This window comes from Lonchura striata, chromosome 3, assembly GCF_046129695.1.
Source record: "Lonchura striata isolate bLonStr1 chromosome 3, bLonStr1.mat, whole genome shotgun sequence".
Taxonomy (NCBI): Eukaryota; Metazoa; Chordata; class Aves; order Passeriformes; family Estrildidae; genus Lonchura; species Lonchura striata.
In genome coordinates this window covers 45,445,952-45,462,284 of record NC_134605.1, presented here as the reverse complement: position 1 = coordinate 45,462,284, position 16,333 = coordinate 45,445,952, and the positions used below count along the sequence as shown (strand labels likewise).

At 36.2% G+C, this 16,333-nt stretch overlaps 1 protein-coding gene across 2 annotated transcripts in view; it reads left to right on the top strand.

Moving 5' to 3' along the window:
* Window positions 1-16,333, top strand: part of LYST (lysosomal trafficking regulator) — a 75,310-nt gene that overhangs the window by 56,396 nt on the left and 2,581 nt on the right. For both annotated transcript variants that reach the window (XM_021527093.3, XM_021527092.2), the window contains exons 35-52: window positions 368-513; window positions 602-698; window positions 1,337-1,398; window positions 1,764-1,819; window positions 2,825-2,977; window positions 3,313-3,557; window positions 4,249-4,315; window positions 5,211-5,367; window positions 5,754-5,894; window positions 6,296-6,513; window positions 7,824-8,054; window positions 8,748-8,937; window positions 9,796-9,932; window positions 10,667-10,765; window positions 13,411-13,550; window positions 13,863-13,960; window positions 15,005-15,161; window positions 15,372-15,443. In XM_021527093.3, coding sequence (XP_021382768.2) covers window positions 368-513; window positions 602-698; window positions 1,337-1,398; window positions 1,764-1,819; window positions 2,825-2,977; window positions 3,313-3,557; window positions 4,249-4,315; window positions 5,211-5,367; window positions 5,754-5,894; window positions 6,296-6,513; window positions 7,824-8,054; window positions 8,748-8,937; window positions 9,796-9,932; window positions 10,667-10,765; window positions 13,411-13,550; window positions 13,863-13,960; window positions 15,005-15,161; window positions 15,372-15,443 — 2,466 coding nt within the window. The remainder of the gene's footprint in view (window positions 1-367; window positions 514-601; window positions 699-1,336; window positions 1,399-1,763; window positions 1,820-2,824; window positions 2,978-3,312; window positions 3,558-4,248; window positions 4,316-5,210; window positions 5,368-5,753; window positions 5,895-6,295; window positions 6,514-7,823; window positions 8,055-8,747; window positions 8,938-9,795; window positions 9,933-10,666; window positions 10,766-13,410; window positions 13,551-13,862; window positions 13,961-15,004; window positions 15,162-15,371; window positions 15,444-16,333) is intronic.

Sequence of the window (16,333 nt, the reverse complement as noted above, 5' to 3'; positions counted from 1 at the left end):
GAAGAAAGGATATTAATGTTGATAAGAAACCAAAAGAGGGCATTTTCCCCACTGCAAAACTACTATTATCTCATGTTTGCAGCAGCAGAGTTTTCAAAATAGTATTGGATGCATTATATTGCTCTTTTCATTAGAGTGAGTAACTTGAAGAACAGTCTTAGAGTAGCAACTTGTGAAAAGTCATTCAGTGGAACAGTTCATGAAAATAGACTACAGAATTCAGTCTTCTAATACTTTTTCAGAAATAATTGCCCAGTGTACTTCTGTGCAACTTTTGTGTTTCTACCAGTTAAAGAAGAGCAGAATTTATAAGCACATATACTGCCTCTGCTGCCAAACTCCTAACATATCTTTTCTTTTTTGCCAGAGCACTCTGGTATGACCCAGTCTATTACCCAACTTCTTGGCAGCTGGATCCAACAGAGGGCCCAAACAGAGAGAGGCGCCGCTTGCAGAGGTGCTACCTAACTATTCCAAACAAATACCTTCTCCCAGACAGGCAAAAACAGGAAGGTAATTAAAACCCCTTCAATGCTGAATGTAGCATAATGTCTGAATTGTAATGACTGTTACTACCTTATTAGTTGTGATGTCTTTATAGGTGTGATAAAAACTCCATTGTCTTACTTATTTGAAGACAAAACACATTCTTCTCACTCCTCTACTGTAAAGGACAAAGCTGCAAGTGAACATATAAGGTAGGTTTTGGATAACACATGCTTCCCTTTACTATCCTTTCCTAGTCAAATGAAACAACTGTCCAAAGAACATTTTTTTGTCTTACAAACATTTTTTAAAAAATCAAGTGGGAAATGAGACCAGTGTCAAAAATACTAGGCATTTTGCTTTACTCAAAAGCAAAAGACTAGAGCTACCAAATACCATCTAGTGTGCTGTGGATAGGACCTGTGGGATAACCTGATGAAATCTCTTATTTTTGCTTAGTAGTACTGCCTGTCCTAGATACCTAAGATCTGTTAGGTTTTTCCATCAGAGTTTAAAAGCAAATTGTCTTTCCATCCTCTCAGCTTTTATCACTTCATTACTCAGCTCTGCAGTTGTCAATTTGCTACTTGTTACAGGTACTAAAACAGCCTAAAATAACTGCAGAGAACATGCAAACAAATAAGTACAAATACACTCATAAGCAAGTCTAGAAAGTTGAGGTTCTATTTCTTTCCCTCTGAACCATTAGTCATGTTGAACAGTTTTTCTTCATCTGTAACCTTGGAGGCTGTTTGGTTTGGATTGGTTTTAGGTCTGCTAAAAGGTACATAAATCCATAAAGATAAGCATTTCCATAATCCATAAGCATTTCCACTTTGAAATATTCCAGAGTTAATCGAAGATGTGTAAGTGTAGCACCTTCTAGAGAGACTGCTGGTGAACTGTTGCTAGGTAAGTAGAATTTTCATTCTTTATAAATACATTTTCGGTGTAAGAGTCTTCTGTATATATATATATACCCGGATAAATTTTTTATAAGTAATTGTGCTGTTGCTGACTTTGTGGATTGCACACTTTATAGATCAATTTTGCCCTTCTTCTCTACTGTTTTCATGAGTGCTGTTTGAACTGCCAGTAAGTTTTAAGATCTGGAGACCACTTGCTAAAAGATGTGGAATCATAAATTGTATTTCTGTCAAGTATTGTCTTGCCCCAGGTACTATTCCTAGCATTCTTAACTCATGACTACTGTTTATATAACCCAGAAATGCATTGTGCAATATCATGTACCTTTTCATAACTATTTTTTGCTCTAGGAAAATGTGGCATGTATTTTGTTGAAGATAATGCTTCAGACACAATTGAAAATTCGGTAAGTGTTAGAGCATATTGTCCAGCTTTAATTTTTCCCAAGTATAGCCATGAGAAACTTTCTTCTTCAGCAATTTCAGTGGCAGTAGTACTAAAGTTAGAGATCTCTGGACAAAGCTAGCCAAACTGATGAGTTTGGTTTTTGTTGCTTCTGTTGACCCTGGCTATGGAATTGGTGGTGATAGAAGAAAACAGGAAAGATGTGGGCCTGGGGCTGGAAGGGAATGAGGAACAGGTGATGTGAGAGTTGGCATATTCTGCACCTTGCAGTGCATTGCCTTGATCTTTGTTCATCAGCAAAGTGCACAAAGTTCTCTGTGCCTGAGAACTTGCCTTAGTGGGAGCTGGGGCACTATGAAGTGCAGAAAGTCACAGGTGTAGGAATCGTGATCCACAGCATCTCATTCTTGAATTTTACATTATCTATGATAGTCTAGCTCCATTCTTTTCCTATACAAGAAAATTGTTTCCTGGAGGAAATGGGAACTGAGCTAATCCTTCTGACATACAAAGACTGATGTGTAAATTGTTTATACATCCAACAAACATGTAAAAGTAATCAAGATATGGATTGCACTACTGAAAGCTTTAAACTGCTTTTACAGAGCTCTTCCTTGCATCTACTGAACAGACAGTTCCTGTGGTTTAAGATGCTACCAGCTGCTTTGTTCTTCACAGGGCTGTCAGAGCTGGGATTCACAACAAAGTGCTTGCTCTGATTGACTGTCCAATATTTTTAGCTTAAGAGCCATTGAAAATGTGGTGTTGCTTGCTATTGCTGGGTAGGGAACTGGAGCATCTGGGGAGCATATGTCATGTTCTACCCACTGCTTTGAGGAGAGGATGGGGAAAGTAGCTAAAGAAAATCACAACTTATTAAAGCATTGCCTTAATATTAAAGTTTGCCTTATAATTTGCTGTATTGTTATAAACTGGTTGCATTGAAGGGTTTCTTGTTTGGAAAATCCATTATTTAAAATTACTTTCTAAATTGCAAATTCTACAGAGTTTTCATGGAGAGACTGAGCCAGCATCATTTTCTTGGACCTACGAGGAAATTAAGGAAGTTCATAAGCGCTGGTGGCAGTTAAGAGACAATGCTGTGGAAATCTTTTTAACAAATGGCAGAACTTTACTCTTGGCTTTCGATAATACAAAGGTACTGTGGCACCAATGCAGAGTAATACACCAAACCATTTTGTTGTGTCTTTATAACATGTATATTCATGCATTACGTTTAAGGAGACCTGTTGCACGGACTAATTAAATTCTGCCTAATCCCTTTGAAAGAATTTGGCTCAGCTAGGCTTCTGGATGATCATAGGCATGTTGTAAAACACATCTCTGATATATTAAGATATTAAAGAATCTTAGTGGTACTAGACATTACTCAATTACAGCAGATATCTGGAAATATACAAAATGAGAGAAACTTACTCTTGGTAGTTCTAAACGTCTAAATTGTGTGATTAAATCTATGGTGTTTTCTTCTAGGTCCGTGATGATGTGTACCACAACATCTTGACTAACAATTTGCCTAACCTTTTGGAATATGGAAACATTACTGCTTTGACCCACCTGTGGTGCACAGGACAGATTACTAACTTTGAATATCTGACTCATTTAAACAAACATGCGGGTCGTTCCTTCAATGATCTCATGCAATATCCAGTATTTCCTTTTATACTTTCTGACTACATCAATGAAACGCTGGACCTAAATGATCCCTCAGTATATAGGTAATATGAAATGCTTTAAACTTTTTTTCCAAATACTTGAACTGATCATCCTATATAGGTTTTTTAGCCTCCTTGTACTAAACTGCATTTGTACACAAATGGAACTTTTCAGGGACAAGCCTCATATCTAATAACTTGGGTTTTTATGGTGGCTGTTTTGCCTGGGATATCGAAACAAAACAGGTGTGTAGATTCAAATGCAGTGTATTGGACTTCCACTGTCTTAATAGGCTATGTATAATTCACAGAATTAAATAGGAAGCTGTATGTTTAAATTTATATTAATACAGACTTCCAGGCCAATTAGCAAAAATTAAATAGAAAAGGAAATAGAATCGTAAATTACTTAGCCAGTTATAAAATCACAATTTTCACCTGAATAGATTTGAATGAATTGTCCCACCCTAATAAATTTTTGTTATGCTAATTTAACATTTGTGTGCACTAAGTCTTTGCCTTTATAGGATGCCTCTGATTTGACTGAGGCACTTGGCATTTGCTTGCCTGTTACTGTGCTGTGGATGAAAGTTTGCCTTTAGCACTAACTAAAAGTTGTTTTTGTTTTCTGAACTTTTTTGAAAAGTGTTTACGTTTTCCTTGGCCTTTTCATTATATTAAAGATGTTATTCTTAATGATGTGAGTCAATATTGTAATCAAAAGTACAACATATAGGTACTGCTTTTGTTGCAGAAATCTGGTCAAACCAATAGCTGTGCAGTCTAAAGAAAAAGAGGATCGTTATGTGGATACTTACAAGGTAATTTGGATAACTTTTTCTTCTTGCCTTGGTCCCACAACAAATGGGACAAATGTTTGGTTTTTATAACATATATTTATTGGGGAAGAAGAAACCAGAAATACAGTATTTTGTGGCTACAGAACTCTTATTTCCAATGTATTTTCCAGGAAACATTTCCCAGAAATTGTTAAATTACATGCTTGGAACTTACGTGTTTTCCTGTACCTGAAATGTCAAATCAATTTAGCCCATCCATGTGATACTGTTGAGGAATTTAAATGGGTACTGTGTACTACCATATATGGAAACTTGTATATATTTAAAGATCCTTAAATATCAGGAAGATAATTTACTGCTGTTTAGTTGACATTACTTTGGTGGAATTTGTAGCAGTTCCTTCTGTTTGATAACGCAAAGGCTGTTTTCCCTCAAGTACTCTGTTATTTTAACATGCCCTACTATGATAATGGTGCTTTTGGGGTTTTTTTCTCTTTAGAATGTTTTAAAGGCTGTAGGAAATAGGAACAAACTTGGGAATTAAAGTGTCTGCATCTGGACTTTCAAACTTGTCTGTGTCACCATGGTCTACTGTATTATTTGCAAATACTGCTTTTTTCCATGAGACTGCTGTGTTAGAAAACAAGACAGGCAAGTGGGGAAAAGCAAAAGTAATAAATAATAGTAGGTAATTTAAATTGGCTGAAGACTTTGATACCTAACTGGATTGTAAAAGAGATTGTGTGTCTTTAGACATCTAAGTATATATGATTCCAGATTACTTTTGAATATATGTTTCTGGAAAGTTTGAGTGCTTATTCCTAAACAGTTTGGGCAAGCTCTTATTTTTGTTGTTGGAATGCATCTAAGGAGAAGATCTGTGATTTTCTTTTTTAATTCTCTCCTATTTTTCTAGTATTTAGAAGAAGAGTACCGTAAAGGAGCACGAGAGGATGATCCAATGCCCCCTGTACAACCATATCACTATGGATCTCATTATTCTAACAGTGGAACTGTACTTCATTTCCTAGTTAGGCTGCCACCTTTTACTAAAATGTTTTTAGCTTATCAAGGTAAGGCTGCATTTGCTTGTGCTTGCCTTTTACATCTGGGCCTTGTTCCAGTAATTCAGGAATGCTATATATTACCCTATTTAGCATAGATTTTCCAATTCCATATAGCTGTGCCTGGTAAAATTAAATCTGATGTGCTTTAACAGTAGATCTATTCTTGACATTATCAAGCTAGACCATAAAGCTGGTCATCTGATGTTTATACCTTAGTTTCTGTAATATAAAAAGATGACCTCTGTTTGACTTGCAGTCAATGTGTAACACATAGCAATTGAGATAAGAGAATTCTAAATGTTCTCAGCTAACTAGAGAGCAGTTAACAACATGAAGTTGCAACTGTTAGTGTCCATCATCAGTGTAACAATTGAGTTTGGATTTCTTTACAGATCAAAGTTTTGACATCCCAGACAGAACTTTTCACTCTACCAATACAACCTGGCGCCTGTCTTCATATGAATCAATGACTGACGTAAAGGAGCTTATACCAGAATTTTTCTACCTTCCCGACTTTCTAGTTAACAGAGAAGGTATACTAAGAGGACAACAGAACTATATACCCAGAAGAGTTATATGACTGAGCTTATGGGTTGAAACTGAGAACATTTATATGCCTTGGCTGAATATGCTAAATAGTAGATGTATGGGAGAAATCTGGCACAAATTTGTGGGGTATGCTAAAAAACCTGTTATGTAGGAGTTAAGCTGAGTTTTTCCCTAATTTTGTTGGCAGGGAAAGGAGTTTGCTGTTTTCTCGTTTTTCCATGTGAATGAGAATGTACAGCTGAATATATTTTGGAGGGACTTGTTAATGATGCTGCATTGTTGATTGTTCATCACCATGCTTAATCATTGAGGTCTGTAGAACCCTATAGACCTTTTTGAAGTACTATCAACTAAAATGTTGGAATATTCACTCCCCCGTTTCTAGGTTTTGATTTTGGAGTGCGTCAAAATGGTGACAGAGTTAACCATGTCAATCTTCCACCCTGGGCCCGTAACGATCCTCGTCTGTTCATCCTGATTCATCGTCAGGCTTTGGAGTCCGATCATGTTTCCCAGACAATCTGTCACTGGATTGATTTGGTGTTTGGTTATAAGCAAAAAGGCAAGGCCTCTGTTCAGGCTATTAATGTTTTTCATCCTGCAGTAAGTATTTGTTAAGTAGCATGCTTGTTCATTGTCCTTAGTAACTTAATGGGGGAGAGTTTGGTCAGACTTGCTTGGAAAATATCAAGCATGAAACAAGATCCCTTGCTCATGAAGTGTTGAATAAGGAAAGGCTTTAACCATTTCAGTGTTGAACTGTAAGATCCCAGGGGGTATTGTGAAACGTAGTGAATTTTTGTTCCTCTTTCTTGCCTTGAGCTGGGTGTAGGGCAAAATCAGATCTGAGGCTTAGACCTTGTGGATAGTTGTTTGCAGTGGCTTGCAGTAGTCTGATTGTTGTAACTGTGTAAGCTTTTATTTTAGGCAGGTGCTGCTGCAGCTTTTGATAGGATTAAAATAGTTCTGTGTGTTCTGAGCTCATGGTGTTTTCCTTCATACAGGTCCTGTGTTCTGTCCCTCTAGCACTTTTCTCTGCAGTAAATTTAATTTCAAATAAGTCTTCATTTAATGTTAAGACTTCAGAGTTTTACTGCGTAATTGCAACATGAATATCTTGAATTGCATTCTTTATCTTCAATCCTTACTATCACAAGGTTTGCTCAGCAGGTAGTCCTGGTTGTAAATGCATTCAAATATTTCCTGGTTTTAGTGTTTGCTCTATGGCTAGAAAAGCTAATAAAATAGTGGTGTGTAGCAGTGATGCCTTTCTCAAGTAGCCATCCAAATACTTCCCTTTCTTTTACTCTTTTTGGGCTTAAGTATTGTTTTAGTTAGTACCGTGAGCTTCAAATATTAAGTTTGCATATTCAGCATTTTTTGAAGTGAAAAGTCAAGGCCTTTGGTGTGACTGAGGAAAAGTGTGTGGTGCACAGTTGGAGAGGCCTGAAAAAGACAAATAGAAGGAAATAATTTCCATTCTCTTGAAGTATGAGGTTTCTTTCTCTTTCCCTACCCCAAAAGAGAGGTTTTATATGCTCATTAAAAAGAGGTAAAGAAAATAAACTTCTCCAACTCTTTTCAATTCTTTTGTTTATCATCAGCAACCCTTCCAGTTTTGCACAGATTGGAAAAGGTTTCAAAGAAAACCTTCAACATGGGACATATGTAGGCGCAGCTCACATGATAATCCCTAAAGTGGTAGTTTGTTCCAATAAAGCGGAGGTGACAAGGTTATGCTCTCAGTGGCTCTTTAGTCAGCACAGTCATTGTGGGATCTCTTCTGGTCCACACCTTAAGCAAACAACTGAATAGTTGGCCTCTGAATTTGTGTGTATGTGTTGCAAAATCTTTCCCAAAGACAAACCTGACAAGCTTATTCTTGCACCTCTCCTTTTTTTTTTTGCCTGTAGACCTATTTTGGGATGGATGTTTCTGCTGTTGAAGATCCTGTTCAGAGAAGAGCCCTTGAAACAATGATAAAAACATATGGACAAACACCCCGCCAGCTGTTTCATGCAGCACATATTAGTAGACCTGGATCCAGGCTTATCATGGAAGGAGAACTTCCTGCTGCCATGGGATTGCTAGTGCAGTTTGCTTTCAGAGAAACCAGAGAACACACTAAAGAAATCATTTATCCAGTATGTAATTTTCAATTGTAAGATGGTTTAATTAATATCTGTGTGCTGTAATTGTTGTACCCTGTACCTTTGGTTTAGAATTTTCTTCCTAAAAGTGCTACTTGCTATATTATACTGTAAAGAAAATACATAAAATTAGGAAGTGATAGTGAAAATTACTTTCATGTATTGGTGACATTTTGTGTAAACTAAGATCTGAGTTTGTCTTAATTTTGGGAAATTGGTGTGGGAAAGCATTTCAGTTAACTAGTTTTATAGTTTCCATGATAAATTTTGGAATCTGTGTGCAGACCTATAGCATGCAAACACATACTGTGCTTTCTTCCATCCTCAGCTTTTTTACTGCCTGTAGGACAATTAAACTTTCTTCACTTCAGGCACTTTTTTTTTCCCTGAAGTCCAGCCAGAAACTGCATCCTTGGATTTAGAGATCGTATTTTTCACTAAACTACTTGAACTATAAGCTTGCTGCCTATGCCTTTAAAGAAGGAGTAGAGCTACCTTAAAGTTAATAGTATAATTGATGGTACTAAAGTGCTTTGAATTTGTCTTTCTAGTTATTTTTGAGTAAAGACTTCAGCTGTCTTTACCATGTGATTGCTTACAGGAAACTGGCATGAATCATTCTACATTACTAATGAAACTGTTTTTCTGAAAGTTCTAGAACTTGAACCTTGTCTGTGCTTGTTTTAGAGTCCACTACCATGGATAAAGGGCTTGAAGTGGGGAGAATATGTTGGTTCCCCAAGTGCTCCTGACCCTGTTGTCTGCTTTAGCCAACCACATGGAGAAAGGTTTGGCTCTCTCCAGGCTTTACCAACTAAGGCCATCTGTGGTTTGTCCAGTAAATTCTGCCTTTTGATGATATATAGCAAGGAGCAAGGTATGAATTTGTGCTTTCTTCTCTATGTGCACAATATGTATGAAATGAGCCATGAATATTAAATCTAATGCTACTATTGTTCTTCAGCAAACTTCCCAAGTTTAGTTTAGTTAATTTATAATTCCCTTAACAGCTTCCACATGTGTGGTATCTTTACTGAGAGGTGAATTTTACTTACAATTTTCAAAACTAAAGTAGAGGCATTCTGTAATTAAGTTCATATTCTAATTGAAGTGACTGAAGTATGAGAATTTAACTTTAGAACTTGCCAGTAGATTGGGTCCAAGAACTGAAGAACAGATGAAAAAACTCATGTGACAACTAAAAGAAAAGCTTAGGAAATGGATTTTAGAGCCAGACTATGACAAAAATTAAGACAAAAAAAGCAGAGGTGAAGAATCTTCTGCTTTCAGTTAAACTTCTTGGAGGGATTCTTATTGAGAATGTACAAATAAGTTCTCACAATCTTTTGCTTTCTTGGTGGCATATACTAGTGCAGGTTTTCTAAAAATCTATCATTTCACATTTAGTCAACAAAACAACATCCTCCTTGAAATTACAAGAAGGTAACTCCTTTCTCTAGGTGGGAAGTATTGTCTGCCCCTTTTCTCTGTTCCCAAAAGATGCAACTTTTCTTCAAAAAAGTTTTGTCCATGTTGCAAATTGTCTTTGGAGAAGATGAAATGCTCATTCAGTCTCTGAAAACTGTTTATAATATATTACAGACAATGCCTTATTTGGAAACTTTGGGAGGGTTTATATTTTAACTCGTGATAAAACATGAACCTGAGACTTTTGTTGTTGACAAAGTGATTGGATCTTGCTGTGAACATGACACAATCCTGTGCCTTCCTTCAGGCGTGAGGAGCATGCACAGCACTGACATTCAGTGGTCAGCGATCCTGAGCTGGGGCTATGCTGATAACATCTTGCGACTGAAAAGCAAGCAAAGTGAGCCTCCAGTAAATTTTATACAGAGCTCGCAGCTCCATCAGGTAAAATGAAATCAGTCTCTTGCTCTTCAATTTAATATTGGTAGTTTAAGTGGTGGCTTGACTTGGCAGTGGGGTACTCCTGCTTTAGCCTTTTTTGGAGATGAGCATCCAGTCACAACTCCTTTTAATCTTTTTAATTTCCTTTGGAATGTGTTCCTCATGGCTCCAATGTTTTATCTGGTTCCTTGTTGTTTTCCTGTACTAGATAAAGATTCCTTTTGAATTAAGTTTATTTTTGTAGCTTTTCCTTCTTATAGAATGTTGCTGTGAATTTAGAAAAGTTTTAAGTTCTGTCCCAGGAAAAATCAATACAGAAAAAAGTATAGGTGCCTTATGTTGGAAGAACAACTCCACTATAGTTTAGGATCCATTTGAAAAAGATTGTTTAAAAGATTTTTAGGGAAAGCTACATAATCTCTGTTACAATCCAGTGACTGGTAAGATCTTGTCAAAAAGATTTTGGTGGATGATCTTGAAGTCTGCACTGCTCTTTAGCTATGAATTCCAGGCTACATAAAACTCCCTCTTTACTCTGTCTCTGACATAGTAACAAATACAACCTAGAGTAGCTATATTTTAGCTCTTGGATTTCTTTAGTTTAGGTGTTTTACATGTCTTTTCATAGGATAACTAATAAAGAATCAGTTTGACCAAATGCTGTGGCATAATGAAAACAGCAGTTGGAATAGTTTTTCTGTTGTAATTTTTTCCTGGCTTTGTTTTGTCTTTTCAAGGTAACAAGTTGTGCTTGGGTGCCAGACAGTTGTCAGTTGTTCACAGGTAGTAAATCTGGTGTCATCACAGCATATATGAACAGATTCACCAGCAATACAGTAAGTTACATTGGAAAAAATTCATAAATAAAGAATTTTGTGTATTCAGTATTACAGTCTTTTCTTTTTAACAGGAAAAATGAGGCAAAGAGCCATGTTCTGGATAATTGCAAAAAAAAAAAAATCACATGCATTTTTAGTATTTCTTTTTGAAGGCTCCTCTGACATCTCAGAATATTTGTCTGTTTTCCTTAAGCTGCTGTTTACATAAAGCTAGCCTTTAGTCAGCTCTTATCACCTGAGTGCACAACATGTATAGCTCTGACTGTGTTCAGGACCGGGCTTGGAACTGAAGCTCTCTGGCAGAGTGAAGCTCCCTGCATTAAGGAGTAACTTCTTCTGTGATGGAAACAGAGCCTTTCAATGCTTTAGCTGTGGAATGCAATTCCCCGAAGTAAACAATAATTCAAGTGCAGAGAACTCAAACTACAGAGAGCCAGGATGAATTCTCAGACAGTGTATATAGTAACCACTAGGCCTCTTTACTTTGTCATATTCTCCAAGAGGCAAAATTGTGAGTATGGAAGGGAGGAAGTAACTTGCATTACTTAATCTATTAGTGAAAAATACTGAGAGTAGTAGAAAGTCCCTTGATACTGTTTGCTGATAAACATATCATAAATAGAAAAAATAGAAAGCTTAAATAGAACTCAAAATTTAAAATCTAATTCTGAGTTTTGAAGCTTCCATCTGAATCTTCCATTCTGTCTTAGCAGTAACTTCTATTCTCCATAGTTTAACAAAGAGTAGAGAATGTTTCTTACAGCTCATTTTAGGCATGTCTACAGTCTTACCCATAACAACAATTGAACTAAACTGATTTCCTAGCTGTAGCTTGATACAGGTATTGACAAACATGTTAGGTGTTGTACTCTTTGATGCTCTTGAATCCCTACACTAGCATGAGCTAGAGAGAACCTTGGTATGATCTGCTATGCCTACCCAGTTTTCTGTTTTCAGTAGTGGCAAACAGCAGATGCTTAGACCGGGAAGAAGATAAACACAGTGATTTTCAGAATTTTTTTCCCCTTGGCTTTCTTCCAGTTTCTGGTGATCTGCCACTCATACTTTCTAAACTCAGCGGCACTTTGAGAATAGGAAATGAAGCAGAGCTTCAAGCCTGCAGGCTTTACTCAGTTGGATCATAAGTCAGGCACCTTAATGGCTTCCTATAATAGTGAACTTGTAAATAACCTGTACTGAGACTTGAAATCCAGTTGTTTTTTTTGTTGGTTTTTTTTTTTTTAATAGAAATTAAATATACTTACCTTCTGCAAAACTGAAAAGAAACTTTAGTTAGTTGGGGTTATGGTTCTTGAGTTCCTTCCGTTTCCTAGAAAAAAGTGATTTTTGTTCATCTGTACAGATGATGTTCTTTGAGACCATCTTTGCTGAATTTCTCAGCACTGACAGTTTTATGTGCCCTAGGCAGAGGGACACTGTGCCAATTTTGTAGCTCCTGTTGAGTCAGTTACCCCAGTCAGAGCTGCAGCAATGCAAAAGTACTTCCTGACATCTGCTCTGTATCCATCTTGTCAGCTGATCAGCGATAAAGTGAACTGTTTGTTATAATGCAGTACTTAAAAGATGAATATTTTGCCCTGTTTCACATTTGTATAAATGGAGTGCATGAGCATTGAGTAGATATCATGTTGTTAATTTGGTATGGGAACTCAAAGGCATGCTGTCAGAATTCAAAAATGGCTCCATGTTGTGCTTCAGGTGTTCTTTGGCAGTATTTAATAGATTAGATTGTCTCTTTGAGTGCAAAAACATACATTTTCCGCAATGTGTGACTTAAGCATATGTATACTTGTCTGATCTTTCAAGGTTTTTTTGTAGACCTGCTACAGGTAGGCATCCAGTACCCTCATGCAAAAATGCAGGTGATGTGCTCTGACATGAGTGAGGAAACCAGCAGAAATTTGTTCTCTTCCTTTACCAAGATTATTCTAATCTCTGTACAACAAGTTGTCTTAAATAAAGCATTAGCATTCTGATTAAACTGATCCTTCAACTTAGCCAGTTTTTAGGACGTCTGAGTCATTTCAAATTATATAAGTTGAATAAAAAGTATTGTTTGGTGTTAAATTTTGCTGCTTTAATTTTTACCTAGCAAATTCTGTATTTAAACTTGACTTCCTGCATGTTTTTCCAACTTTATCATTGAAGAACTTGGCACCAACTTGAGGAATTTCTAGTAATTAGCTGTATGGAGAGTGACAACTTCCAATCTGGATTTTCCTTTTGTTTTCAAATGTCTTTACTAGATGCTAAAATATTGAGAACTGTCATTTCCCTGTTGTATGGAAAGAGCAGTCTTGCAGAAAACAAATCTGCCTACTTCTAGCTGTGTAACTGAGACTGAGCTACATTAGTTTTTCATTCTGGTTCATTGGATCACATCAATATATTTGCTGAGGCTAAAGCACTGGAAGCAAATGTTGAACATCAATGATAGCTATGTCTTATCACATTAGAGAGTGTTAAACATAATAAAGCATGAACACAGTTGCTGAAATGATGACGATATTAAAAGCAATGGGAACTGTTCTTTGAAATCTAAGACTTAAACTAGGCTTATATTTTTTAGAAAGAGAGACATTTCTTTTCATGACAGTTTATCTTATCTTGCTGTTTTTCAGCCTTCAGAAATAGAAATGGAGTCACAAGTCCATCTGTATGGACACACAGCAGAAATAACAAGCTTGTTTGTGTGCAAACCATACAGTATTATGATCAGTGTCAGCAAAGATGGAACCTGCATAATATGGGATTTGAACAGGTACAAGTATATATGTAACTTTTTCATATAGCTTTCCTATAAATACAGGTTTCCCAATCTTGTGTATCTTTTCCCCTTTGAAGTTAGTTGAATTTGTTCTATGTATATTGTTTTGTGAAATAAAACTTTCTGTTTTTTTCTCATAAAAGGTGCTAAAATTTTATAGTGAATATGAAAAATTACATAATTTATAGATAATTGATACCAAAATGTTGATTGAAATTAATGTAACTATTTTTAAGATTTTCCTCAAAGGACCTTTTCTGCATTTGAGTCTGAAATTTAGGCTTGTTCCCTTTGGTTTTTTTTCAGGCTGTGCTATGTCCAGAGTCTGGCTGGACACAAGAGTCCTGTGACAGCAGTTTCAGCTAGTGAAACCACTGGTGATATTGCAACAGTTTGTGATTCAGGTATATTTGTCAGTCAAGAGAGCTGTTTGACTTGCAGACTAAATAAATCATGAGAGTTGTAATTAAATTAGTTACTGAATGTGTATTAATCATCTGAAGAATTCGTTCAGTCATACAGGAGAAATGTTTTGGGTTTTTTTTTTTTTTTTTTACTAGTAACATACAAATTTCTCCAGAAGTGATTAGGCAGGTGTTTGAATGTAATGTAGAGACATGAAGGCAAACAGCTTGGTCTCTTCATAAAAAGACTTGAAATTTCATAGGTGCCTGGGAGACTCACATTTTGTGATGTTGGCTGCTTTCATTTTGATAGATTTGTTGTCAAAAGTACAATTCTTCAGGAGAGTACCATGTATCACAGAGACCAGGCAAGGAATATTAAAGGACAAGGGGACATTATTCTGGCAGTTTCAGAAAACTAATACTTAGATTTTTAAACTACACTGGGGACTTTCAAGTCCATTTCTATAGCTCACAAAACCTTTTTTATTTTTTCTGCACAACATTGCATTCTTTAATTAGTAAGGGACGATTTCTTTTTAAGACAATTCCTTTCAAGACAAGAGCAATAATTGGGTTGTTAGTTCATTGATAGAATCAAGTAATGCCAGATAACCAGATAAGAGAACTGTGCTTGCTATTTTTTAAGTATTGTGCTTAAAATGCAAGCTAAGGTATGAGAATCAACAGCTTAGATAGCTAGTATGGATTCCATCTTAGTTCCTTCCCTGCTAGTAAGTGAAAATTGGTCATTAAAAGTAAATTCACAGGGTGCTTTGTAAGTAAAATGTTCCATGAATAGGATGTGATGGCTTCTAAGTCACTGCAGTTCCATAAATAGAATGTGATAACTTCTAAATTACTGCAGTGGCTTGGTGGTTTGTGTGCTTCCTGTCTCAGAGGGAGAAGTTGCGGACACCACTCAGTCATTTAAACCTTGTGAACTCTCAAGAAGTTGAATTTTTCACTATGGAATATTTATTATGCACTTAACTGTGGTCTAGATTTATTCTTTTAATACTCCCATGCTATATTCTGTTGCAGTTGGAGGAGGCAGTGATTTGAGACTCTGGACAGTTAATGGTGATCTTGTTGGACACGTGCACTGCAGGGAAAGTATTTGCTCAGTTGCTTTCTCTAACCAGCCTGAAGGTGTGTCTGTCAATGTGATTGCAGGAGGCCTTGAAAATGGAGTTGTAAGGTAAGCATTTGAAATGTTTATTTATTAAAATGTTCTATCACTTAGGCTCACAGTTTGAGAGCATGTAGCCAAACATCATGCTGGTATTTGGCTTTAAAGAAGGTGGACAAGCTGTTACTTAGCTCCCAGACTTAGCAGTTGCTAAATAGATTGTTTATCACTGAAGTATTTGTAAAAGCAAGTGTGAAGAAAAATGGCTCTTTCTTTCAGACTGTGGAGTACATGGGACTTGAAGCCAGTACGAGAAATAACATTTTCGAAGTCAGCCAAACCTATTGTAAGGTAAAAAGATCTTAAGCGTACAATGAATGCATTTTTCTCTTTAGGGAAAAAAAAAAAAAACAAACCAGCAAACAAAACCACAGCAAAATAGTCTCAAGTGTTGAATATGAAAATAGGAAGTAAACACCCATGCCTAAAAAGAGCAGTGCAAACCTACCATTTATTCATGAAAGCAAAGTGAGCCCAAGTGTACTGTATTGGTAATGACAGTAATAACTATGTTCTGCTGCTGGCAGATGGAAATTAGCAGGATTACCTTGAAAACTGAACAATAGCTACTCCTCTTATTTTTAAATTTAATATTTTTTCCTCAGAATCTCTGTTAAAATGAGAAAATCTTTACTATGCCAGACTTAAATAATACAGAGTGTTTTTTCATCAAAATTAAATGAAAATACTGCCTTCTCCATTTTTTTCTGATGGTGGAAGGAAATGGAGAAAGAGGCAAACTCAGAGTAGCCTGGAAGCTGCCACTGTGGAGTGCTTGTGTAGTTCATTTTCTCTGGGTCTCATTGATTTAGATGAGCTGAGTTCTCATGCCGAAATGTTTTCAGAAATTGGACAAAGGACTGAGTCTTTGATATTCCCAGTGGTACAGTAGTCTGCACAAAGGTCTTAGAGTTACCAAAATTTTATCTTAATTTTAGTATAGTAACAAATTACTCTGAAAAATTTTGTTTTGACTATTGGTAAAATAACATTTAAAATCCAAACTACTTTTTTTTTTTTTTTAGAAATAAAGAAGATTGTCTGATAACAGTTATTGTCTTTGTTACATTCTTTTTTGTACATCCTTTAAGCAGCATATTCCACAAAGCTTGTTGATAACAATTTTGAACTATTGAATAATTTAAAGTTTCCTGCTTAAATGTGACAGTAAATGGATGCTG